The 27,769-nt window shown below is 37.7% G+C and overlaps 1 protein-coding gene across 1 annotated transcript; it reads right to left on the bottom strand.

The window, feature by feature from the left end:
• sema3e (sema domain, immunoglobulin domain (Ig), short basic domain, secreted, (semaphorin) 3E) lies at nt 1–27,769 on the bottom strand. Its single transcript, XM_032583994.1, is given in 18 exon segments — nt 1–2,635; nt 3,978–4,111; nt 4,356–4,423; nt 4,719–4,885; nt 5,135–5,176; nt 11,405–11,496; nt 11,656–11,881; nt 12,202–12,346; nt 12,418–12,487; nt 12,575–12,689; nt 12,773–12,915; nt 13,665–13,781; nt 13,982–14,075; nt 15,605–15,724; nt 16,340–16,399; nt 16,692–16,784; nt 16,786–16,853; nt 26,666–27,769. Coding segments are annotated over 18 exon segments (2,382 nt in total). The 5' UTR covers nt 26,799–27,769; the 3' UTR covers nt 1–2,140.

Raw genomic sequence — 27,769 nt, 5'->3', positions numbered from 1 at the left:
GAATGTGAAACATGTTTTTATTCTTTCTTTCTTTATATGTGTGCCTGAGCTTAGAATATCCTTTATTAATTCTTTCTTCAAACCAGGTAACAGCAAGGAAGAAAAGTAGTCCTGTTTTTAATTGCAGGCATTTTAAGGGTAAAATCTACACAATTTTCACAATATTGAGGTTTTACCACTATAATAGTTAAGGAATATAATGCTGATATAAGCTTTTGACAGATATGTAACAGTTGTCTTACCACATTATGAATACCCCTTAGATGCAGTCAAAACAGTCAATATAGAAATCAATAAATAATGCACAAACTGAGAAAAGGCATACATGACCCTACTGAGTACAGAAATGAGCACAACTAGTACAAGCCTTCAAACAAAACATCTGGTTGATTCTATCATTTTAGAATCAAATGAATATTCACATTGCTTCTGTTTTGTTAATGACATGCCTTAATGGCTGCTGAAACATTTATTTGTTTCTATTTTCTTTTCCAGAGGAAAATGAGATTTAACTATTTGTGATAACTATGCCTCTCATCTGCAAGATGAGACAACATCTTGCAGATGAGTCTCAGATGGTTTGTCAGACAAACCAGGACTTGATACAGGGGGAACAAAAAGTCACAAGAGAAGAAAAAATTACAATTTGATTACATAGATATAACCAGATCTACACAGAAATAACCTCAAAGCAAATACAAAACACAATATGCACAACTGACTCACTTGATTAAACCTTCAGCAGTACCAGAGGTAAGAGTGGATAAATAAAAAAACCCACTGGTAAGATAATTTTTTTATGTATTGAAATAGGTTTTACAAGTGCATAAATAGTATTTGTATTCTTGGGGGGCATAGTTATATTTGAAACATGCCTCAAAATACCCATGACAGTGGCATTGCAACAGTTGGTACTAGATAAATACAAACACTGTATAATATGACACGGAACAATTTTTCTTACTGCCTATTATTCAATCAGAGTAAACTTCTGACACTTTAGGTCACTTATGATTACTAAAGTTAGTTGTATTTGCTAAGTGCTAGATTGTTATTTTTTGTTATTTATTCCTTTCTTTAAAGTTAAAAGTTTACACACACAAAGAATATTATTACTGTAAACAATCTGATAAAGCCTGGACTTTGTAAGTCCTGCTTACAAAAAGTTAGTAAATTCTGACAAACTGTAGTAAAGAGCTTGCTGAAGAATACTCAAAACATTTGATAAAAGTAATACAGATGAAATGTTTTGTTATCAAATACTAAGAAGATTTAAGTGAACTTCTGAATTTAAAGAAAGCAATGTAAATTATCTTTAAAATCCTCTCATTATTATTATCAAATTATAACATTTAGCAAATACAACTTACTTTGGTAATCCTAATTGAACTAAAACAGGAAAAGTTTAAACTGATTTCATGTCAGACAACAAGTACACAATGGAAAAGGTTTGTGTGTCTTTCTTATGCTATGTATGTAAATATCTTGCTAAAATGTATAGTCTAGTGAACATTATAACCACACATACTGCTTACGGTCTCACTCTATAAACTCATAGCCTTATGACCATACAAGCAGAACAACAATCTATCTTCCAGTTTTTGACATTATTACATCAAAATAGCTCAGTGTAAAAATAAAGAAAATAATTTACCATGCAACTAAAAATTATGTTTGACATTATAATTTCTTTTCTCATATTTTACAGAAAATATCATTACTGCCACTCAGTGAAGTGTTGAGAAAGGCTGAGATTTAAAGAAGCAGTCTTGCAGGGTCCTCATTGATCAGCCTACATGGTGTGTCTCACTGATTAGAGGAAATTTTACACAATTTTGTCCATCTTTTCCCATGAGAGTCTCTTTTCTGTGCTAATGGTGATGTCTGTGTGTGTTCCTCCAGGGTCTACAGTAAATAATAGGCTTACATCACAGAAAAAGACTAGATGTGACTTTTAAATGAAGCATAAAAGACCTCAGTGGTAAATGCAGCTACAATTGTAAGGCAATCTGCTACTCTATCTTTTGCAGCTCTTGTTGAACGTACAGCGTATACTTCTTACATGGTGCAAACACAGAGTATGAACTTTACACAGTGTGTGCGGGTGTGTGTGTTTATGTGTTGCGAGTCTTTGTTGTCCTCAGGTGTCAAAAGTGTGCCTGGGAGCTCTGTGGGAGTTCTCCTCTCCCCTTCCTTTTCCTTTCTTCTCACCACCTAAAGAAACATACTTCCTTTTGGTCTTTTTGCGTTTCTTATCAGAGCACCACACTCTCTCGCAGTATTCCTCCACTTTCTGAGCATCACCGTAACCAATTAGCTGCAGGAACTCCTTGTACCAGAGCCTGGAGTTGGATGCTGGGACTGAGGGTGGTTGCAGAGATCGAGGGTTGACGCTAGGGGCAGGTGCAGGGACTAGGATAGAGTGGCATTGAGCTGAAACTCCGTCTCCATCGTTAGGCTTGTGCATTGCTGTCTGAAGAATCTCTTCTCGGAGCACATGCAGGTTGATCCGCAGTAATGTGTGCACATATCCGTGTTCCACAGTCTGACACACATACATGCCAGCGTCAGAGCTCCTCACGTGTAAGAACAGAAGCCCGTGAGACGTCACGATGACTCGTTCATCACCTATTACCTGTACAAAGAAAAAAGAAAGTAATTATTCAACTGAGGGGGATTCAGAAATACATGGCACTACTACTGAATTAGCTTTTCACCCAAGAAGAATTATAATTGAAAAATCTATTTTACATTCAGAGACAAGGAAGGGTGGCACTTAATCAGCTCACTCAATACAATGACTGATGCTTTTTGTGAACTCTTTCTGTTGCCCTAGAGTACATATCACAAAAAGTAGGATCTTTAATTGTATGGATTTTTATATCGAATGCTGATGTGTTGGAGTTGAGAAAAGTGCAGCAGAATAAAATAGTTTGGGGTGCTTAGCTTCTCATAAAAATATGTTACATAATGAATACATCAGTTTACTGATTCCTAAAGTCAACGTCGACAACTACAAGTATGTCCAAAATATCACCCTAAATTCAATTTATTTAAAAAATTGTTTCAAATAGAAAAATTTTTTTTCTTCCATTTTTCTTTGTGGAAGAAAAATGCATGGAAGAAAATTTTGAAGAAGCTGCCACATCCTTGAGATGACTGTAAAGTGAAGCCTTTACATATGTTTCATGGAGATTCACAAAATGGATTGTGGCAGAAGTCACTGTTTCTGCCACTGCCACTGCCTACAGTGTGTGCTTAAGCACAAACACACACAGGAAATAGGTTACAAATGTTCTATTCCCTGTGTTAAGCCACTCTGGAACTGTAGACAACATCAGTATCTGCAAATACTACCAATACCTGGTTTGCTGACTGTGGTAGCCTGAGCTTGTCCAGTAAACCTACTTGACCTAAAGTTCACTGATTTGCTATAAATTGTCAGGTTAATGATGGAAGACCCCAGATACAAACTGAAGGCCACTATTAAGAGCTTTCTTAATAGCTAAGCAGAGTCTCTGATTAATTGCCTCCATGCCATGCTGCACTAATGCAGCAATTTCTGGAACTAGTAACTGAGTGTATATACTGTTAGTACATTATCATACTTTTAATTATGCTGATGTTATTTCATTAAAATTCTCTTTTAAAATACGATTTTTTAAAAACTGTATTTTTGGAATTTCTATTAACTGTAAGACAATATTTTCAAAATTAACAAAATAAATATTTGAAATAAATAATCATACACCGTATGTAAAGAATCTACATGATACACCATTCATTTTTACATTTTGTTATGTACAATTTAGATGTGAATTGTTTAAGTTTTAAATTGTAATTTATGAAGATGCACCTGTATGTATTACCTGAATTTCAGACACATAATACCACTGCACTGACAAAAAAACAAGTTGTACAAAGTTTGTCAAGCAGCTAACATACCAAAATATTAATGGAAAAAAAACAATAGTTACCTCATGTTTTTCCCCTCCTTTCTCCAAGAACCAGAGGACCTTAGCTTGAAGTGATCGAGGGACACATTCCAGTAAAGTGGTGTTGCTCTCAATGCTGTACATTAGCCTCTCCTCAGCCCTCTGCCATTGTTCATCTACACGCACACACAGATAATAAAAGACTCAGAGGTAGGACTGATGGACAATGGACTGCAGCGAACTTTCATGATGTGGCTAATGTAAAGCTGATTGTTTTCTTCTGCCGTGGAATAAGCACACTGACCTTACGTTAACCTCCAACTAAAATGGCACACGAAGACATTCTTTTTTGCCGTGCAGTCTTTCTTGATACCCCATACACACGTATAAACACATTTCACAGCAATTTTATACACTAACCATCAATTTGCAGTCCATTGCACAGCTGTACGGCGTTGCCATGGCGAACATCCTGTCGCCTGAATCGTCTGCTGCAAAAAGAAACCCAAAGATGGAATCATTTTTAACATGTGATGAAAGCGGGATAGATAAACTGAAACACAGAAATTAAAAGTGAGATAGGGATGGAGGGAAAGATGTAAGCAAGGGATGGTGGATCAAGTGCATATTGATAGGTCCTTACATAACACCTGACTGTCATGTCTGTCAGTGATAATGATTTGGTAAACCAAGATCATAATTTTTTGTCTTTTAAGCAAGAAGATTTACTATGATGGTGTGAATATTTTATTTCATCTGCTGTGTTAGTGTGTGAACTGTTACCTCTTGGTGAAAACTCCAGCTGGGTAGTATCTGGAGCAGGTGAGACCATCCCAGGCACAGTATGGGTCTCTAGCCAGACAACAGTCAGCACACGCTGAACCGTAGAGGTCACATTGATGTAGTCTGATTTGTGCAACACCGACTTCTGACCCAACATACAGCTGTTGCTGTGGAACCAAAGATGTAGATCATCAGCTAATTAATTCATCTGGAATCAGATCTTTGCATTTTGATTTTGTCTTGTTTTCATCCAACTGAGTCACTTAACCAAAAATAGAGGTAGAGGCTAAAATAGGCCGGAGGTAATTTAAATAGTCTCGCTGCTGTCTTGTGCATATTGTTCCGCTGTTGTCATCTTGTGGCAGAACTATGCAACTGCGTGTAGATGTACGATAAATATTTATAGGATATCTTACCCTTTTGGGTGATATTATGATCTCTTTGATTGGAGCTGGGACCTGGAAAGAAAATGCAATTTAATAGGAAAATCATGATATAATATACATAAACAGTGGAGACATTTCTAAAATGTTTCTAGGTTTTATTCCATAATTATCACCCAGATTTATGAATCTTAAAACTATCAGAAACTTCTAATTGTCAACTAGTTGTTATATGTAGAATGTCATGCAAAATCAACAACAATGCTGGGCCCTGAGTCTGCTAGGGCTCCAATGAATTACTTTGATCTTTTCCAATGAACGCATGTTTAACAAACATTGAACTTTACATAAATTTCATAGGTTCATATCAAGTGAGGCATTTTCAGATTGTTGAATTTTTACAAACTTAAGTAAATTGAACATTTACAACTTCAGTATTTGAAAATTATAAAGTCATTGTGTTTTTTCAGGAACAACATGAAGTGATTCTGTTAAGGGAACATTTTCATTTGATAATGCATCGATTCCTACCAGTTGATTTGGAGTATTACCTATGTAGCCCTGTGGTAAACTGGGGTTACTGTAATGACGTATGTTGAGGTTAATAGAAATCTTACATAGTTCAAGACAAGACCCAAATATATTAAAAGTGAACATTTATTTACTAATGCATAACATTGGTGATAACTATGGATTTCATATTCTTGTCTCTGGAAGAAATACAGCAGTATTTTCCTTTACTTTAATATTTCAATAATTTAAAGGGTAAAGGTAGCTATTAAGTAATTTGCTTACTTAGTAATTAAAACTGTATTATTTGTAAATCAACTAAGAGCATTATTTTATGTAAATATTGCAATTGAAAGAAGTATTAGTGTGATGTAAGATGCACTGTGTATTTTATTTGGCTTTGCCATTTGATTGGTCACTGAGACAGTCCGTCCGGTGCGTGACTTGTGATTGGTTGAGAGAAGAGGAGGAGGGAGGAAGAAGGACAGGAGAACCGTGATGGTAGAGAACGGGGTGAGACGAGCGGACAAGAAGTGAAGAAAACACACTCCACGGAGAGAAAAACTGGACAAAAGTACGGAAGAGGACGAAATTCGGGAGACGTTAGAAGAGCTTGGTCGCCGCGAGAGGGACAGGACCAGAGGAGGTGGACGCAAGTAGTCCTGACGAGTTTTGAGCTAAGCTACGTGAGCTAGCCGCTTCAGCACCACGCGTTCAGCTGCGTTCAACGGAAGTCGAGGAGAGGACGAGTGAATTGCAACGTTCTCAATGTTTTGCAAGTGAATTGCAACGCTCTCAATGTTTTGCAAGTGAATTTCGACTCATTGTTTTTCTAACAGGCCTGCAACGTTTTCACACTTTCCTGGAGGTCGTGAGTAACAAACTGACTGGGTTATATTTTGTTTAGAACTGTATATTGATATAATTGGACATTTTTTGTTCTGTCCTGGTGCTGTGGAAAAACAAAAAGGGTGGCCGTTAATATTTTATTTGTCCTGCCTTATGTAAAGAGGTTTATGTTTGTTTAGATCCTATTGAAGGGTCTTTCAACTACAAAGCTACGGTGGTGACTAAATAATAGGTTTTCTGTCATTTTAGTTTAATAAAGTTAGGCTGAATCATTTTGCCTAAAATTTCGACATTCCTCTGGGTCGTATTTGTCATAAGGTAGGTCATTGGTGCCGCACACTGATTGGGGTACCGGACTGATGTCGAACCCAAGCACCCTCCATTTTAGTTTTCTCGAATAGAATGGAAAAGGGTGCTACACCTACATATCAATGTACTGTAGTAAGAGTAAAATAAATATTTTGTGACTAGTGGACCAAAACTGGCTACAGCCCAGGTGTTCATATCTTTCTAATTTTGGCCCCGCTAATAGCCCTTGTAATTTTACAAAGACAAACTAAAGCATGTTTTGTTGAGGTACTTTGCTATGTGGCAGTACAAAGTAGTGGGCAATGGTAAAGTGGAAGAAAAACAATATTACATGGTTTTCTACATGCTTTACAAGCACAAATCTAAAAAGTGGGTATGCATTTCCATCTCTGGGTGAATGTTTTATAGAGCTTATGCTGTAATGTCTCAATCAACTTTGTACATTTTGACCATTCTTCTGTGCAACGTGTCTTGCTCAGACTGAAGTTTTAATCCGTGAACCATAATTTTCAAGTATTGTCAGAGATTCAAATAGGATAGATCTAAGTCATTCTAGTATGTGAGTGATATGATCTAAATCACAGTATTTAGGCCTGTCGCGATAAACGATAAATCGATTAATCGTACGATAAATTAAAACTATCGACGTCATTTCAATTATCGGCGCTATGGTCTCTTCCGACCTTTTTCTCTTTCTGTTAATGACACTGAATGAAAAAAGGCTCAACTCCGGTTCTCTCCATTGACCCCCCCCTTCCTCATTTCCTTAGTGTAAAGCCCAGCGCACACTACACGATCTTAGAGCTGTCGGCCGATTGTCGGCCCATTTTCAAAACCTGAGAGACCACACAGCCGACAGAAATCCTAGGTATAACGGTTCGATCGGGTTCGGTCCTGCCCTGTGGTGTCCAACAATGGGCACAAAATAATGGCTACAAGTCCAGTGAACTAATTTTAAAACCAGGTATTAATCAGTGCATTACTACAACCTACCTGCAATGCATGTGGCTAGTGTCAGCGTAAAGTCCTGACCGAATGAAAATCATTATAACCTATTTACGTCACGTTAACGGTTTATCAACTGCGGTAGCAATTTCGCTCCAACTCCTCCCCTTGTCATTTCTATATTCTTTGCATGTTGAATAAACATTAATGTTGTTTCCACGTGGGCTGGACTTCGGGTTGCACCGTGTCAGCTGTTTGGGATTCCCCGACGTAATTTCCCCTCAGAAAACACGGAGGAGAATCCACGCTTTCTGATTGGCTACCTGTCACATTCAACAGGCTGCGTTAAGATCCCAGTCGGGGAAAACCCCTGATTTAGATCGGAGCGGCCACGATCTACCGTAACACACCACACAATCTTAGAAAGACCAAAGGTCTAAGATTGTCATAAGGGGAAAAATAGGAGCAAAAAATCATGTAGTGTGAACTATTGCATCAGGTAGACGATGTGCCCATCTTCTCTATTTAAATCTAATTATTACTGAAGGGCAACATAATACACAGACTTCATAATCTGCCCTCTTTTGGTTGAATGCAGTATTTATTTCCACTTTGGCTTTATGGTGTTTAGTTTTTATCAAGTACATTTTTTGTTAATGGAGACTGAGAATCCATTTTGTTTTTGGTTGTTTTGTTTATTTAGTTTATCAGCTCCAGTGTTAAATATTATTTTGAAAATAAAGTGTATCTATCTTTGGCAGGAAATCACATGTATTATTACGTCATTTCCATTAAATCAGTGTAAAAAGGTCTTCAGACAATATTATCGTTTATCGCAATAATTTTTTGAGACAATTAATCGCTCAGCAAAATTTGCTATCGTGACAGTATTATATATCAGGCCATGTGTTTCATCCTGCTACAGGCATCCCACCCCTGGGGATTGTGAGCATTTTAACACCCACACGTTTCCACATGACTGGATTCAGCACCCAGACATTTTTCTACTGTTTTAAACAAAAGCTTTCCTGCCGACGCTTTGTCTCTGTCCGTGTCTCTGGATCTGCTGTATCAGCGGTGAGAGTGTTTGCCTCTTTGCCTCCTCAACTCCCCCTCCCACTCCTGTGCCTTGAAACTCAACACCAGCTTTGAGTTAAACATGTGTTATGCTAAAAAGTGCATGCCTGTCGATATTTGCTCACGAGGAAGTGCACCATTCTGTAAACTGGTATTGTTTCCAGTGAGGTATCCTAACATAATGTGCTTCCCCTGCATTGGGCATGCAAACTTGGTGGAATGATCGGTACAGATTAAACTGAAATGAATAATGCGAAATTTATATGTGTTCTTGTGGAGTTCCAAGTGTATTGCACACTCGGGATCAGAGGGGAGGAGGTGCAGGTAGTTGTTTTTTGCGAATAAATAAGACGGAAGTATGGCTTTGTTTCAAACGTACAGAAGAAGCCGGTGAGGTCGTGATCCAGTTGGGGCGGGGGAGTCATCGCAGTATTTGGAGATGGGCTCGTTAATGTTATTCAAGCTCCTCCAAACTACTGCTGGATCATTAGCGGAGAAGCTGCTTTTTATCTTATCACTTTAGGTTCCTAGCTCTTAGCTGCCCTGATCTTCCTGGTCAGGTTATTGCTTGCCTGGCCCTCACTGCTATAAGCCTTCATGTAAAAAATCCTTGGTCTAATAAAGCTCTCTAAACTTCAGAGTAAAGCATGCTTTGTTGTTATACTGTATGTGCAAAAGATTTTAGACTGCATCAACATGTTATCACAAAACTGATGTATGATGACAGTTTCAGCTAGCTTGTCCAGATAAGCTGTTGCAACTACAAAAACACTCCAGGTTGTGCACTCAAAGTAGGTCTGGTACATCAGTTTCATTCAGTTCAATCCACTTTCTAACAGCTCTAACCCCAGGATTAGAGGTTTTCACTTAGTGCTTATAAATTAGGATGAGATGAAGCAGAGAGAGACCGGGGGATCCTAAAACTACATGTGGGACCACATGTTTCTTTATGTGCTCTTTAGCAGTGGTCCAGTGTATTTTCAACCTTTGTGGGACAATCGATATGCTGTCTGCATTTTGAAAGTTTATTAGTTAGGTTTGTGCAGTTCTAAAGCCACAAGGACAATGAAGCAGAGGACAGTAAATCCACAGAAGTCTGAAAAAGAGTGACTTGTTGGTTTTATTTGCCAGCAAGTAAACATTCGCCAGGTGTAGAGGCAGGAGTGGAGGACAGAGTCCCCGCTGACATAGTTTGTCAAGTGTGCAGTACAAATGCAGAAAACCACACAATGGTGGTTCGTGCTATTCCCGTACAAGCGGGAATAGCACGAAGGAGACCACCCATGCTGCCATTTTGTCTTGTGTTGCAATTTTTATGCAATAACATAGAACAAAGATGCATTGAGTACCAGATATGTCTGATCTAACCGATGGTGAATAGCCAGCTGATTGTTCTTCTGCTATCCCCGTTTATAGAAGATGGATCAGACAGTGCAAAAGCTTGAGATATTGTTTTAAAATCTTACTCTGCTTCAAACTTGGTGTGGCTGTGTTTCCAACTTCCTCTCTTGCCATCTATCCTGATAAACAAGACGCTTAATTTTTGTGACCTGCTTATCTACGTGTATGAATAAGTGCTATTGGGTGAATTTGTGTCTAATGTATGTCTATAGCTCTTTAAGTGATCAGTAGGATTAGAAACGGTTTATATAGGTCCTGATTGTTTAAGCATCCCCACTTATCCTTGACTTGTGATGTGTTTTTTACTGTTCATGTCGCTGATTGTTTACTAATGTTCTCTAACAAACCTTGGAGGTCATTACAGGACTGCTGTACTTATTGGAAAGGTTAGAACCTGTCCGTACTTCACAATGACAGTTGAATGTGTCCTCATACTGGAGGTGGTAAGAACAGCAGCAAAGTTCTTTTTGGCCAGAAAATCTCATACTTATTTCAAGCTTAGAACTCCTGGTAAGTTCTCATAAGTCCCTTAGCATTTGTTAGTGACCTATTTCAAGTTTCTGACCAAAAAAGTTATAATATAAGACAGAAAATCTGTGAAAAATATTGAGCTCCAATCAGAGCCAAGAGGAAGATTTAAGAACTGTCAAACACACTCACACACACACCCTTGCTCTATGCCACAACACAGCATGATTAACTAGAATAGTAATTGTCCTGAATTTAAATTTTACTTGTGAAGTGTGTGCTGTGTGTGCATTTACACACCACACATTTACCTATTATGATTTTTTTTCTCTCATCATGCATGCAATGACATAATTTCTTTTTTTTTTCTTTTTTTTTGCTAAGGGGAACTTCCCATGTAAAACATGCTTGTCAGAGAGGCCAACGATCAAACTACTAAGTTTCCTTTCAGTGTACAGCCTGTTCTATCTTGCAGACTTCACATGCCTCAGGAGTGTATTTGATAGCTGAACTTGTCTAGAAATAGTAGCTAATTTGTATGTACTTTTCATCACTGCATAGCTATATTCTTATTCTAGTTCTTGTGACAAGCAAAATAGAAAATCTCTTTTTGCATTATTCAGGACAATGTGCCCCTGAAGTAAGACTTATGCCTCCTATTTCAATAAGTCAGGCAAATACCACAGCAACGACCAGTTTATATAAATTTAGTTTGAAAAGGTTTTTATATGAAATATGAACTACCTTGAAAATTTGCAGCTCCTCCAGCAGCACCTCCTCTACTGTGTCTGTGTCTTTGTTGTAGATGGTGATAACTTTCAAAACCACAGAGTCATCTAACAACAAAAAACAGTTAATCTTAAATTGTATTCTTGCTTCTTTCCATGTTTTATAGACAATGTAATGTAAATGCTGTAGTTACATTGTGCTGGCAGTTTGTTCAAATCAAAAATCTATTTTGTATTTAAATATGTATCTAATCCAGTGTGCTTTACCAGTGCCAATGTAGAGAACGTGGTAGTGTCCATCCTGTGCTTGGACTTTGTCTACTGCAATCTGGGTCAGCTTTCTTCTGCCTGGCTCTGACTGCAGGAGAATAGGTCTGTGGTGATGTGGAAGGACGGGACGATACATCACAGGATGAGAGCGCACGAACCGCAAAACCTCATCGGGAAACTCCTTTGAACTGGAGAAACCTCCACCATTCACTTTACTGGCACACTGTTAGTGAGATGGTTTGACAGAAATAAAGAGAGTAGGGGAGATTTAACAGCAGACAAAGGAAGACTAATTACTGTGTCATCACTTGGCAGTGCATGAAGAAAAAAGAAATTCATTAGTCAGATTCAGACTATCCTAGTGTGAACTGCTGACGCAGCTACAACAGTTGGACATTTAGAAATGCTGGGTAACATTCTTTCAACATTGTTCCCTTGACAAGACATTTATTGTGAACACAAACTGGGTGAAATGGAGAGTGTTGAGAGTGAATCTGGTAATTACATCCATTAAATATCTAGTATAAAAGATTCAAGGCTCACAGATCCAGGTCGAGGATACGGGACTCTGCCTTCATATGGTGTCCAGTGATGCTCAAGTTTCTCTCGGTATGCAAATGGTCCATTGAAGGCTGCTCTTATGTCTTCCATATGATACATACACACAGCATAGCCCTTAAACACAGCACTGTAGAAGAAGGTTTTATGAGTTATTTGATGGAGAATGTATGTGCAATTCTGAAGGCATCCTCTACTCACCTTGTTGTGCTAAAGAGGCCAAATATTTCTGGGTTTTTTTCATCTTTCTTTGTGAGCACAAACACATCCTCTAAAAGAAAACAGACAAAAGTGAATTTGATGTTTGGCCTTATCTTCCATTTCTGATGGAAGGTAAGGCATATTGCTGTATTCTTACCAAGATTATCAAAGTGTGTATCAATGCCATTTGGTCCAGGCACAGAACAAATGAGGCGAGTTTTCAGGAAAGAGCTCCATCTATTTACCAGCATTCGCTGTCCTCCTTGGTCATTCTGAGAGATTCACATTGTAATTTTACGTGTCAGAGTTGACTGAATTATGCTCAAATACGTTTGTATGTCATAGGCATTCTCACCGCACACACACGCCCAATGTGGGTAAGGATTCCCCTGTTCACTCCTTCTCCATCAGTCTCCCGCTCAGTGAAGAAGAAGTAAACTTTATCATCATCTCTGTCATCGTTGTCAGGGATAACTGCTGACCCCACAAACTTGGGCTCTGGAGAAAGAATGTTTTATTGAAAAAGCAGAATGAAAAAAGTTCTCACTGCACAAAAAAACATAGGAGCAAACACCCCTATGTTTTCTTGTTTTTCTTTTACAAAATGTTGCACAAGTATAAATACCTGTTGAACTTTTCCACATTTTGCTACATCACAACCACAAATTCCAATATATTTTATTAGAAGTTTGTGACAGACCAACAAAAAGCAGTGTGAATAGAGAAAAGAAGAATAGTTTTCAAATTTATAATTCTGATGTGCATTTGTATTCATCCCATTTTACCTTGACATTCCAAAATAAAATCTAGTTAAATTATTCATTTCATCATACAGGCAAAATGTATGACGAACAAAACTAAATTTGCTCAGTCCTCACCATGAAAGTATGGCAATGGCAGCGTCATGCTGCCGGGATGCTTTTCTTCAACAGACACAGTAAAACTTGTTGGAGTGAATTGTAATGTGAATTTTGATAAATACTCATCAATTCTTGAAAAAAAATAGTTAAAAACTGATAAAAACTTAAGACTGGTACAGAGGTTCAACTTCCAAAGAACAACAATGTGCTTAGGTGATGCAGACAAACTCCAACTACAGTTGAAGCAAAATGTAATTTTAAAAATTTACTCTGGAGGAGTGGAAACATACGAACACTACACTTTTCAGATTATTTGTTTTTTTAAAAAGAAGAAACTATGAGCTATTTTCCATACACTTCACTGATATGAACTACTGTGAAACCAACCGTTGAGCTGCTGCCTGTCGTTTCTTTCGGTGCGTGTGTAGGTGTGGTGGTTAAGTCGACACAAAGCACCATCATTCTCCCAGTAGTCAGTATACAGGCCAATGTAGAGCTCTCCTCCTAATTAATGTAGAAAAGAGAGAAAGAATGTAAACATTTTCTAAAAAAGAGGAAGTACTGATAAGATGTTAACCACAAGGTGGCAGTATTTACTGTAAAGAAGGCAAATAGTTCTTACTAGAAAGTGGACTGAAATTTAAAAAGCTGTACTTTTAGCTCAATTGATGGTGAAATTAGAAGTGAAATAATTAAATTCTTACTGTGAAGTGTTGACATGCAAGAACTGTTGGGGTCAAATGGACAGCGTCCCTTCCCACTCGTAACACTCTCCTCTTCCACAGCAAACATAGTTTCCTGAGGGCAAAACACAAAAAATATGAATTTAATCATTTCCATGAAAATTTTCACAAACATAAATGTCACAGCCCCGCTCTAAGCAATAGAGCCTCCAGCATAAGTGAGACCAATCCCTGAAGAGGATGTGGGGAATAAAAGAATGGGAAGAATTAAAGGAGGGATCATAAAGTGATGGATGGAGAAGAAGAGGCAGATGAGGAATAAAGTGATGGATGACCGAATGGACAACTTTCACATAGAAGTGTATATCCAGCTTCACTCTGCCTTTTCATTGATGTGGAATTCACACTCATCTGCTCTGCAGGCAGCTGAAGTGTGCACACACATGCACAAAATTAGCTCCATGGAGAACCACAACTCACACTGTGGGCCACCTCAAAAATCTTGACAGTTACTGGCATTTCAATGTTGTAATGCCACATTCTGTCTTGATTTGTGAGTGGTCACAGAGCTCAACTGTGCTGTGCCTATATGGAGGCAATACAAGTTAGTTTCCTAAACTCATCCATCATGGAGCGTGATCTCTTAAAAGTAAAGCTAAAATTGCCACACAGATGAACCTCTGTGTTGTTTTGTGCTTAGATTGTTTTAAAATAAAACTTTTATTTAATTAGAATGTCTGAGGTGTTAATGTACTACTCATCAGCCAGTGTCTGACCTGATCAATAGCAGTATGTCATGTTGTAATTTATGGTAACATAAATATGATTCATCTCAGAGCTAATGCCTACTGTGACCTAAATGTAATATCATATGCCACATTTAAGATTTGTGAAGAGTAGTCAAGTTGAGGGGTTTCCAATACTCCCATTAATCAGCCATATCGATGCAGTTATGCTGAGCAGTGAACATTCCTGAGCTGAATGATGGCTAAGTGTTGTTTAGTTGACCTATTGTACAAATGTTAGTGTGCAGGGTGGAAAGCTTTTTTCCCTCTCCCCTGACTAAACACTGCAGACACAAACCTAATCTGTCTAGTTTTTTACATGTGGGAAATATGTGTCATACTCTGTCCATACATTCTGGCGCTGATGTATGCAGTCAATTTTGGTTGCACATCACTTTCCATGAAAGACAAGCAAGTGCTATTCACATGCTGAAGTAAACATAAATTCATCTTTTCTAGTCTGAAATTTCTTTTCTGCAGAAAGCAGCACCTGGGCTGATCTCTTTGTTTACTTGTACAGTTGGGATGGCAGCCTTTAAAAATATGAACAAGGGATCTGTGCCAAATACCAATATATCTATTTAAAAAGTTTTTTTTTTTCTTTCCCTTACTCAGTGTCTTTTCCATCTCCACATCACATCACATCCTTTGTGCAAAGCACCTGGATACATGAACTAGTAAAGGAATACTGTAGTGTGCACTGTTTAATAGCTCAGGAGTCCAAGGTGTGTTAAGTGTTTTAAAAGCTCCAGACTGAAACATAATCAGAACTTTCCAGCTAGGGTTCAAGCAACAAAATTTATGATATATGACTATTTTCAATAAAATAGTCAGCCTTTTTGTCCATTTCATCACTCACCTGCCCTTTGTGTCCCACTTTGACCAAGGCACAGATGGGATTAAAGGCTCCTGTTCCACAGACCAGCAAATGAGTCTGGTTGTACTTTTGCAGAACTTTAATGTAGTTTGCACATTCAGGCTGTTGAGATAGAGACATGAATTGTATAGTAAGCATTGTTTCGTGGATGAGGTGTGGGTTGTGATAATGTGAACATAAAATGGGCAAAATATTTTGTAGTGCATAATCAGTGCCATATATTGAACAGATGGGTCCGTTCAATAAATTAGAATGTTATTGAAAAATCTATTTATGTCAAGACCTTTACAATTAAGTGAAACACATTATGTAGCCTAACTACACACAGGTCACATACACTGTACATGACATTTAAAATTAGAATATTACATCAGACCAATAAAAAACATCTTGATGCAGAAATGTAGTCTTAATGACAAATAGCTGGATAAAGGTAGTCATTTTTAAAAAGATACTTTTAATCTCACAAATGAGCATCATCAGAATGCATATTCTTGTTTTGGCTCTTGTGGCCTTTATTTGACGCTGTATCAACAGGAAGGTGGATTGTGTGAGAGAGGGAAAGCATGTCGTAAAGGTCAAAGGGCCGGGACTTGAACCTGTGACAGCCGTGTAGAAGACTGAGGCCTTGATGGTGAACCATCAAGAAACTGTTTTGTCAAGTAGACATTTTGCTATGGTAAATGTTTTTCAAAACGTTACCACAACATTCCTTACCTTTTCCCTTCCCTTCATCATACACTCCTCTATCTGAAATTCAGTACTCGCCCAGTTAATCTGAAAGAAAAGCACAGTGTCCACATATTTCCACTAGATGTGTTGTGTTGTGAACAAAGTTCTATAGCAATATACTTACTTTGTAGAAAAGTAGATTTTTTTTCTGCATATTTGATAGGCATGAAATATACATAACTATCTACATTACATCCTTCAAAATGTAAGTCATGTATAGTAATAATGTTAATTCTAAACACAAATCTGAGAATTCTTTCTCACACATATGTATGACCAGTTTCGGTTTATCAACTTAACATCTTGAAACCTAGCAAACAGAAGAAGCCCAGCCCACCTGTCTGTAGTGAGCATTCACTCTGTCCAAGTTGAGGGAGAACAAAGCATTCTTGGCACCAACATAAAGCCTTTGGTGGCTCTCATCCAACATGCATGGTCTGGGGCTGAAGAGGCACTCCACGTCCCTGGAAGATCCAGGTCCTGTTCATCTGCCAAAGCTCTGCGTGGACATTCATGCAGTGTTACTTTATCAATTGTATATGAGGGTAAATGTTCTGAGAAACAATCACAGATCATTTTTAATGCCAATAAACAGCACTCAATCCTTATGGATTACAGATTTCTAAAACAAGTTTATAGTTATTACATCAAGTTGTGCATTTTATCTCAGCATATAGTGTTATTTAATTTTGCTTACAGAAAGGTTACTTGTTGAAACTGTCATCAAACATTCACAGTATAATTAAGGACCACAAACTGAAGACCCAACAAATGAGACACTATCTAGCGTCACCAGTTTTAAATCAACATGGAACAGGATCTGTCCTGGATATATGTGCCATTTAAAACGCAATATTGTCTTGACAAGACCTTATGGGAAGATGCTGGAACACTGTTTTGTTGAAGTTGATGGTGCAAGTGGTTAAGTACAATATTTAGGGGGTTGAGCTAATCAGAAATAGAAAACATTTGTTAAATTGAAAACACTAAAGGTTTGCACAGTGCCACAGTTGGTAGCACTGTTGAATGCCAGCAATCAAGTCCAGAGTTTGATTCCTGGCCTGTGGTCTTTCTTCAGGGAGTTTGCATGTTTTCCTTGTGCATATGTGGGTTCTTTCCATGTACTCCAGCTTCCTTCCACAGGTTAGAAGCATGATTGTTAGAATAATTGGTCTCTCTAACTTTCCACACACAGGGGTGTGCGTGGGGGCGTGTGGGTGTGTGTGTGTGCATGGATAGTTACACTGTGTCTCTCAGTGTTCCATTGTGGTGGACTGGCACCCTGTCCAGGGTCTAAATGACCACTGTGGATAGACACCAGCCCTCCGCCCTGTGACCTTGCAAGGATAAGTTGGTAGAGACAGTGAATGGATGGATGAATGAATTAATGAATGAAATGTTTAATAAATAACTAAGTAACACTGTTGACATTGCAGTACTCCCTTTTAAAAATGTAAATTTGCATGAAAACTGACGTTCTCTTTTTTAATTAAGTTTTCATTATTTTCCAATTTCATATATTAGCACTTTTAAGCTGAAGTTTAATCAAATTAGTGTATGCCAAAAACATTTTTCAGAGAAGTTTTCTATTTATATTAATACAGAACTTCAAATATTAAGGGATTCATAATACTTTCTTGGGAAAATGGTTTCAGGTATGCCTAAACCAGCATCAGTGTTTCATTTGAAAAATTATGCTTGTTAGCTCAAAAAGAGGAACAATGGATGTCCTAAGCAAGTCAAGATATAATCCATTTACAATTAAAGAATAAAACATTTTCATTTAAATCTGTCTGTATGACCACTGTATTTCAATAGATAGACAGATGCTTGCACATTATACCTAGATTTTTTTTATTTCTAACCATGTGAGAGTGAGACTTTGACATCTTTATGTTTAAGTTTTATCTTTGAATGTTGCACAAATGTCTCCTAATTTTGAATTTAGCTATGTGTTCGCCATTATACGTTAAAGCATACTAAGTTCAAAGCAAACATTAAAAGCCTCAATAAATTCTTGAAGGGTTGATTATGACCCCATGTCTAAGACTCTGTCAGAAAGGACATTGTAACAGCAGGACATCGTTATGGGAAGATGTTGTATATTTGATTTACTCTGCTCTCGTTTTGTGGTCCTTTTAACTGTGAGAAAGCTTTTTTATCTGTCAGGAAACTGCACCAGTCTCTTTTTCAGTCATTAGTTTAAATCTACTGCCACTCCCACTTTGAAATGGAAGCAGTTGGACATTGGGGGTATGTCATTAAATAAACACACATGCACTCATCAGAACATATCAAGAAGACATTTTAATGTACTTTTGTCACAGCCATACACCTACTCCCCATTTTCTTTCCATGACTGGATTTGGCAAACTGGTCCTCCCTATTTTTTTAAGCTTCTGAAAGGTTGTGGGTGATGGATATAAACTAAGTCTTAAACCACCAGAGGTGTGCCCTTCCTCTGGATTGAATTGGTCTAAAAGACTTTCATTTCCACATGATGGGGCTGGACTCAGTTCCCTCATAAAAGAAAAAAAGGGGAATCTGGTGTGTGTTATAAGTTCCTGTGAGACCTCAGACATATTAAAGCACATTGGCCTTTGTGCTCAGGTTACCTGTAGTTGCTTTAATTTGGGTTGGTTCCACAACTTGGGGGATTCATGTAATGTCTTAGAAAATCATTTTAAAGCAAACAAAACACTGTCAGCTACATACATGCATTACTTTTGTCATGCATATAAATGCATGAACAAAAGTAAAATTCAGCAACTTCCTAAAAAAATGAGGTTAGTTTCCTGCAGGGCAGGTTTAAAAGGAGTAATTGCGTGATTTGTTTTTCTTGGATCTGTATATTTTCAGTGACACATGATCTGTGGTATAGATGGAAAGAATGTTTATTCTAATTCTGTAGATCATGCAAAGCAACTACACTTCAGTCAGTGCAGACAGTTTATTTGTTTAGAATGGGATTAGGTGTCCAGAGAGGAGGAGGTGAGTGTGTATATTTTGTTGCTAATAAAATTTCTAAGTTAGAGACTGCGACTGTTTGTTTGAGTTGCATTAGGTCTTGGGTGGTTAGGAGGTATAGACAGAAGGGATGTGGCAGTTGTGTTTTGCCAAGGCTCAGACATGCTTCCTGTAATTATCGAATCCACACACACACGCACCCCCACGCATGCACACACACAGAGAACAGCTCTCTGTTTCTCTCACACACAGATGTCTCTATTTTCTGGTTCCTCTTTGACTTGAGCTGAACTTGTTTCAAGGACACCGCTCTTAACTTTGCTCTGAAACAATCATCTCTTTATTCTCTGAAGTTTTAATTTGCTTCCATCAACTTCAAACGATTCACTCAGATGAGTATTTAAAGTACTGAAGTAAATACAACGGGAGTCAGCATCTTATTTTCCATATGCATGTTTTTGTCATGAGTAGTTAGCAGATTTGTTTTGTCGCTCTAAGAGTCAAAGACAGGAAAAAAATAACAAAAAGAAAAGTTGTTCCCTCTGTAAGAAAGTGAAACAGAAGATGTGCCTATTATAGTAATTATAGGTAATCAATGTTACTAAAATGCAACAGGTAGATCTCTTGATTACACAGTCAGACTCACAGATGATTCAGAGCAGTATTTTGAAAGTTTTTCCTCTGTCATTAAAACAGGCAGCCACTGATCATAGTGAATAAGAAAAAGAGGGTATTTCCAATTTCTCCCTTTCCTCTTTGTCTATTTTCTGTCATATGTACCATCTGCAGCCAGCGAAGGCTCCTGTGTCATAAGTTGAAAAGCCAAGAAGGGGCGGCTGGCATTTTATTTCCATCAACCACTGATCTAGGGAGACACATGGCCTCACTCTTATCCCATGTCAAAAGGAAATCACAGAGAAAAGGGACTGCCTCAAGACAGGGATTTTCAACAGCTGTCTGCAGAGCAATGACAGATGCTAGAGTAGATTTGCCTAAGTAAAATTAAAATAAACATTTTGATCTCTTCTTTACCCATGTTGCAAAACAGCATTTGCAACAATTGGGGAGTATTAAATATGAATGGATATAGGCTCTCTAGCAGCATCTAAGTGTAGCCTAAAACACACAGTGGAGGTTGTGATTTATTAAACCTCAAAACCTTTTTTGTGTTTTTCAGAACTTCACCTTTGTGTTTTTAGCCTTAAAGGTGAGCCCAAGCAGATACAACAAGAATATACAAATTCCTTGCGAAAAGACATTAAGAATTGTCATTCAAACTGTAGAACTCATCAAGGGATGGTTATAACCACCAAAACCACCGTACCGCCCTTCGTGACTATCATTCCACAGATACCTTTAAAGCCCGTTAGATTTTCTATTTTAATTCCACCTTTTGGGAGTGGTTAGTACATAATTGATGCCAGAAATAAAACTTGGATTAAGTGCTCTCAGACTTCCAGCTAAATGTGCTTTCAAATATGGTTACCTATTGGGTGTGTTGACTCATGCAAGGCCACAAAGAGATTGAGTGGGGTGATGAAGTGTTTGAAGGTACAAACATGGACAAGCAGACCTTGCCTTGTGCCGCAGAGATCAGATTGAAACCATGAACCTCATAAGGGTGTAGCTGGGTGTTGTGACTAAATGTTATGCCCTTTATTTTTACTTTTTTTGTGTAAAAGGGAGATGATGTCACATTGGAAAATGAAAGCCATATGGAGGACGGGAGAAATGGTAAAGATTGTTTTTCTCTGAGTTGTTACAGTTGTTAGAAACCAAGACATCAGTTTTCAATTTTATGAAACATTGCAATTATCATACACATAATGTGAAGAGTGTATTTTTAACGTGCTTTCACGCGAGATACCGTCTCATATTTTACTTAGAATAATTCCTCCACTAATTATAAATTCTTAAGTCATCAGTTAGACTGATAGTCATTGGTTGTATTTGAGTTATTAGCTAAGTTCACCTCCTGGTCCATGGTTGTTTGTGTCCTGTGTGTGATTTCATTTCAGCTGCAAGCAAAATAATTCACAACATTGGCATTTAGGTTGCACATATAAATCTTTGGGAGGACCTCATGATTAGGGTAATGGTGAGGAGGCCTTCCAATGTTCCAACGCCAGGACTCTCCAAGTTTGTTGCCAAACATCATTGGACTAAATTTTTTAACTATCATATTACTGGGTTTAATTCTGCTTCAGTTGTGATTTTTTTATTACAGATGTTTTCCATTTTCCCTAAGCACCCTGTGATATATAGTAGGATTAATGATAGTGTGGGGACCTGGTGCTGCTGCAACAAACCATGACTTTTCCACCTCCATGCTTTGCAATTTGCTCGAGGTTATTTTCTTGGAATGATGTCTTTGGCCAAACATTCTGTTTATTCTGGTGTCCCAGCAATTGACTTTAAGACTAATTTCTGCAAAGAAATGTGGGTGTCTGCATTCTCTCTGACAAACTTCAGTGTGATTCTTGTGTTTTTTTATAGAGAGCACTGATGTACTCCTTGCATGGTACCAATGAAAGTCAAACTTTTGTAGTCTGTTTTTGAATGTGCAGTTTGATCTTTCACATCAATCATAGCCAGGGTCTGCTGTAGGTAATGAAATGATATTTTAGGCGTTTGGGTATCTTCTCCCTCATTTTTATTACATGGATCTGATGTGATGTGGCTGTTGGTGAGGTTTAGCTATTGTAAGCGACGACAAATTTGACAATAATATAGACATTAGGCATAATGCCTGCCATTGATGTATCACTCCAACAATAAACAACTTCTACCTTATGGTTCTTTATCAATTTTAATGCTTTTTCAAATGTAGATAATTCAACTTTCTCTTTGAAGACCTGAATATCCCCCTCATTACTTTATTATGGGAAAAACTTTACTCTTTTTCATCTTCCCTGCACAGAGAAAAGGTCAGAAAATGTATTAGGCATTCACCAGGTGCTTGCCCCTCTGGACATCTCATTATCAAACTGTAGAGCAAAAACATAACACAGAGGGAGAAGGTGATGCTGAGATATACACACATAAAATGAATAGGGCACAAAGCTGAGCTGGGAAGATAGAGGAGAAGGTACACAATTATTACTTTTGTTCTCTCTAGCTTAATAGTTGGTATTTATCTGAACTTTAGCTTATCTTCCATTTTCCACATATTTGGTTTAAATGTCGGCACAACAACTTTGTTTTAGACATTATTCAAGGTGATGTGGATTTAACATAGGCCTCTTTTCATGAATGAAATAAAGTTAATTGGACTCCTCACCTGCCACATTAGAAGAAATGAGTAATAGAAATTCCCACCCTAATTTTTCTCCATGCATACTGGTTTTCCCCAAATTACCTACAGCTCCAAGGTCTGGGGGGTTGTAAAAAATATATAGTGACGGCTTTCTGTTCTCAGGAGAGGGAGGTCTAAAATTACAGTTCAAAGAGAGGCTTCAAACACCTGTAATTGCCACCGAGTAATCCCTGTGTTTATGTACCTTGGAGTTTTTTTCTCTAACTCATAGTTTTATCAGAAATGCTGAGAACAAAAACCTCCCAACCACTGCTTTGGCATTCAGTGTTTCTACCAACATGATTAGATACATTTTTGTGTCTGGACCATTATGTGTTGATTTTAGATTAAGTATGTATCAGTTACAGATGCAAATGCAAAAAGTACATATAAGCTCTGGCCTCAAGCATTCAAAAAATGATTAGAAGTAAATTAAAGTCTAAATAGATACATGAGCATATATATTACATCATGCTTATGTTTTAGACATTTGTGAGATTATTATTTATTAAATGTTGGTGTTAGTTTAAAATGCAGTCATTAACAGCTAGGTTTGGTGGAATGTCCATATCTACTCTAATGTTTCATAATTTCAAAAGCTTTTTATCTGGGATCTATTACTGAAAAGAATACTACATGAAAAATATAATCATCATGTATAGAGAAAATATTCTGTATATTTGCAAAAACTAATTTGCCAACTGAGATAAATAAAACAAATATTAATTAACAGAGTAAACAAATGGCTGTGGGTCAATTCACCCATTTGCCAATTCATACTCTTGCTTTCATTGTCCCATGTATCCATTTCATCTCTATCTACTTCTACAGCACTTCAACACTATGTATTTGATATTCATATTATTTTTATAGAAACTGTGTTTCTTCTGTATCCATCAGCCTTGTTTCTGATCTTGTTTTGGTCAAACTGACAGATGAAATGACTAAATATGACCCATGACTAGGTATGGGTCAGTAACATTTTAAACCTCACGTCCTCTGAATAGGATACCAAAGAACATGTCAGAGTAATCTGAGTTTTTTTTTTAAATATTGTTTGAAGTACAGAGTAATATAGCACTTACTTTGCCGAACATGTTGCTGTGCAAGACTGATGAGCTGTTTTAAAACTGCAGTTAGAAAATTTGGTGACAAGTCTGGGTAGTAAAAGGATGCCATGTTTTTGTTTTCAATTTGAGTGTTTAGAACATTGATGCTCTGGTGTTTTTATTCAAAGTTATTATAATATGAGAATGTATTCCAGTGAAATCTAGCTTGATCAAAATGAAATAACTCTAAGCAATCCCGTGACTATGGTTAGTAGTAAGGCAAATACTAAAATTCTTTGGGTGTCAATACATGTAAATTTCATGTGCAAAATGACCAGCATTCTGAGTAAATAAACAAAACAAATGTGTTATGAAGATGTTCTCTACTAAGCATAGGGCACTTTTTAAGTCAATTACTCTCAATATTAAACTATGAAATGTTTTTCATTTAGGGTTTAGGCCTTTGTAACTATCAAAACCTTCGTCTCACTTTTAGTAGCTTAGGTAGTAACATTATAGCATGGCTGTAGAGGCAGCAAATTAAATCTGAGCCTGAACACCACCCTGCAGCCTGCTGATACTCAGACACATGCTGAGTTGTGCCACAGCTTCATTATCAGCAAAATTGATGGCTGTTCTAAAACAAGATCTTATTTCACTCCTGTAGCCTGGTGATCTCAAATAAGCTGCCAAGAAACCTGAATGATGCAAATTCAAATCATATGGAGTTCTGTTCAAAAGCATGAAAAGAATACAAAGCAAACAGTCTCTCTTTATCTCTGCTGGACTGTGAACATATATCCCTGCAGGGGCATTTCAAAATGTACTAACCCATTATTTAAGAAGTCTGATTGGCTAAATGTCCAAGATGTATTAACATCTTTGGGCATGTGTTTAAAGTCTTTGGATGTTGGGCAGCCAAAGCTTCAGGTCAATTCTTTGTGAAGACATTGTGGTTTCAAAGTTTGTAACTCAATACTCTGTGTGATTAACATAACAGCCCAGAGTTACAAAGGAGTGTAAAAAAATAAAGTAGTGGCCAGGGTAGAAATGATTTAAAAGGCACACAAAAATAATATTAACCAGTCCAGACATCGACACAAAACATGGTAAATACATAAAAAAGACAATAAAAATATGCAATGTTACTATTACATCATGTGCAATAAAAACAGATAAACATTGCACAGTGCGGCCGTTTTAGACACTGAAATGGCTGACGTCATATTTTATTGACCGTACTATTGATCCCAATCTATAGCTGGCCCTCCTGATGAGAAGGTTAAAAATATATCAGCACTGACAAAATTAGCAATGCTGTCATTCAAAGGTGAGATTTTTTCCCCCATTGCTTTTGGTAGCAGACATTATGGTAATAGTTCACAAGCCTATGAATGAATACTTGGAACCATATTTCTCTTCATCTGGGCCGAACTGCATCCAAACCTGCTTTGCGCAAAGAATTCACACAATTTTGCTTGTGCCGGTGTGTTTAACCACCTCTGCTTGCAAGAGTCTGGGTGAACCGACGGATGTGTGGAAATATAACTGGTGGAGCCCATAAGGCATGTATTAGGACTTAGATGTTTATCATTCCATAATGATAGGATCCAACTGCTTTTTTCCCTGGTGTTCTGAGCTAGCCAGAACATGTATTGGAGAGTCAGGGATGTCAATCATCATGGCAGAGCTGCCCTCAGGAAGGTAAAAAAAAAAGGATCATAGATGAAAGTTATAACCACACCTGATATTTACGTGGCAATACTGACTAAGCATGCAGGCTGTCGTGTGATTAATATTGTTGATGCACTAAGTATAGAAGAATTTATATACATATATATATATATATATATATATATATAAATTCCTTAGTTACTTTCATAATTGCGCTGGTGATGTTGAAAAGAATTCTGCAATACATTGTATTACATAGTCTACACAGCTCCCCATTGATAGACAAGGCTCGTCGACTCACATTAAATTCACCGAGTGCATATGTATGAGTTACAGACCATCCAAATTCCTCACCTATTTCCAACCATGACTAACAGGCTTATGTGGAATTATCGCCTCCTGTTGCTGTAGAGATCAAAGGAAACTTAGAAAAATACAGTGTTTACTCAAGAGTTTTTATCTACAAAGATTAAAACCCTCATTATTGTCAAAGAGATACACAGCAATCAGTCCGCATACCAGTGCATGCACATCCAAATCACCCACTCCCATACACAAATAAACACCCACAAGCACACAGACACATGTCTCTTACTCGCAGACATATTCCAATTTCAAAAAGAAAAAGAAACATATTCTGTCACTCCGCCAGGATGGCATGAGAGAAAGCCACATTGTGGATTGTCAGCCACCATAGCTGAGAGACCAAAACAAACTGTAAGGACGGCCACGGAAGCATCAGTTGTGCGTAAAAAAAAATAAAATAAAATGCAAAAGCAGAAGTCATGTATATATGTAGATGTGGGTGTGTGTGCATATATCACATTTTAATGAGAAATGGTGAAAGAATAATAGTTCCTTAAAAGAAGATATGAAAGAATCTTTTAGTTTTGTACATTAGAATCTAATCAAATACCAACTTTAAAGTCTATCATCAGCAGCGAATGTGCAGCAATACTTGAGGTGCAACTGAAAAATTTAATATTTTTTCCACCTTAAATTTCAATGCTACCCCTGTCTGAGGGACAGCCTTAAAGTTACTATTTCTAACCTAAAAAAATAAAATTTCTTTTTATCAACCTGTGTCATTTAAAATGTGAATTCAGAATTAATCAGTAACTGGTATATTTAAACTAATGCTATTACACCCACCTCACTCTCAGTTTGCATTCTGAGGGGACTGCAATATAAATTCTAATGACTTTCACTTAAGACTCTGTTAATCTATAATTTTTTAGCAGTACATGTATTAAATTTAGACCACACATATATGTAATGCTCAAGGTGAACATAAAACATAAACACACAGAGTATGTGCATTTTTACCTTTGTGGGAGAGTCGTATCCTTGGGTATATGCTGTGCTTAGTGTGAGCCATTCCCAGCAGAATAAGACACAGCAGCATCAGTGACAGATTTACAGACCTTATCCATCCTGCCATGATGTCTAAGATAAGCATTTTATAGGCATTAGGTTAAAAAGCTATGTGTCCACTCAGCATGAGCAGCAAAGTCCAAAAAATGTTGAAACTCCACAAGTATTTGTATATATTTCTACTAAACACAGCAGATAGTCCTCAGTATTCAAGAAGAATGTAGTTGAAGGTAGCAGAGCATTTTCTCAGAATCACCTCTGTGTCGATCAGCTTTACAGGCAGCCTCTATGCAGTGACTGCTCTCCCCTATAGCAGCCTGCTGAAAGCTGCATCCACCCACTACCTTTGGTGGAAAGGATAGTGCTTTGGCTATTATCCTTGTTTGGTCTTAGCAACCAGAGAGAAGAGAAGTCCAGTTGCTACATTCACGCCGCAGTGCTCACTGCTCTCTGTCCATATGTCAGTCCGTCTGTTTTTTTTTGTTGTTTTGTTTTTTTGTTTTTTTTAGCTGTCAGCAAGTGCAGCGTTTGCTCCACTGTTTATGATCTGATGAAGAAAAGAAAAAGTGGAAAAATTACAAGCCAGTCTCTGAATCCCATATAGGTGTTTGAGCTGCTGATTTGTAAAATCCCAGTCTGCAGAGTAAGAGCTGCTGTTCTGTGTCTTCAGCGTGTGATCCTCCTCTCAGGTCCGCTGGGGCCAGTCATTCTCTGGACAAGAGCCCAGTAAAAGACAGAGTGGTATAGGGGAGGAGTAGGGAGCCTCGTGCCTGGCGTGCAGTCTCTCTGCAAAGTGAAGCTTCAGCTCTTAACTCTGTTGCCTGCTCAAGTAATAGGGGAGGATCCAAACCTCTGTCAGTCAGGTAAGATGGTTTCTACCACATCTGCTGATCTGAGGCCACCTGCCACTGTGTGGTGTAGGTGGGGGAAAGCCTATGGGAGTAAAGTAGATGCAAATGTGGGTAGTTTAAATCAGTCAGAAGGGCTAAAATATTCCTTCATCTTCCTCGAGACTGTCTTAAGATCTCTTTCTCCCTCCAGGGCAGCTGTGTACTA

The sequence above is a fragment of the Xiphophorus hellerii genome, chromosome 2 (assembly GCF_003331165.1).
Source record: "Xiphophorus hellerii strain 12219 chromosome 2, Xiphophorus_hellerii-4.1, whole genome shotgun sequence".
In the NCBI taxonomy this organism is placed as follows: Eukaryota; Metazoa; Chordata; class Actinopteri; order Cyprinodontiformes; family Poeciliidae; genus Xiphophorus; species Xiphophorus hellerii.
Note: the sequence above shows the minus strand (reverse complement) of the source record. Positions and strands in the feature narration are given on the sequence as shown.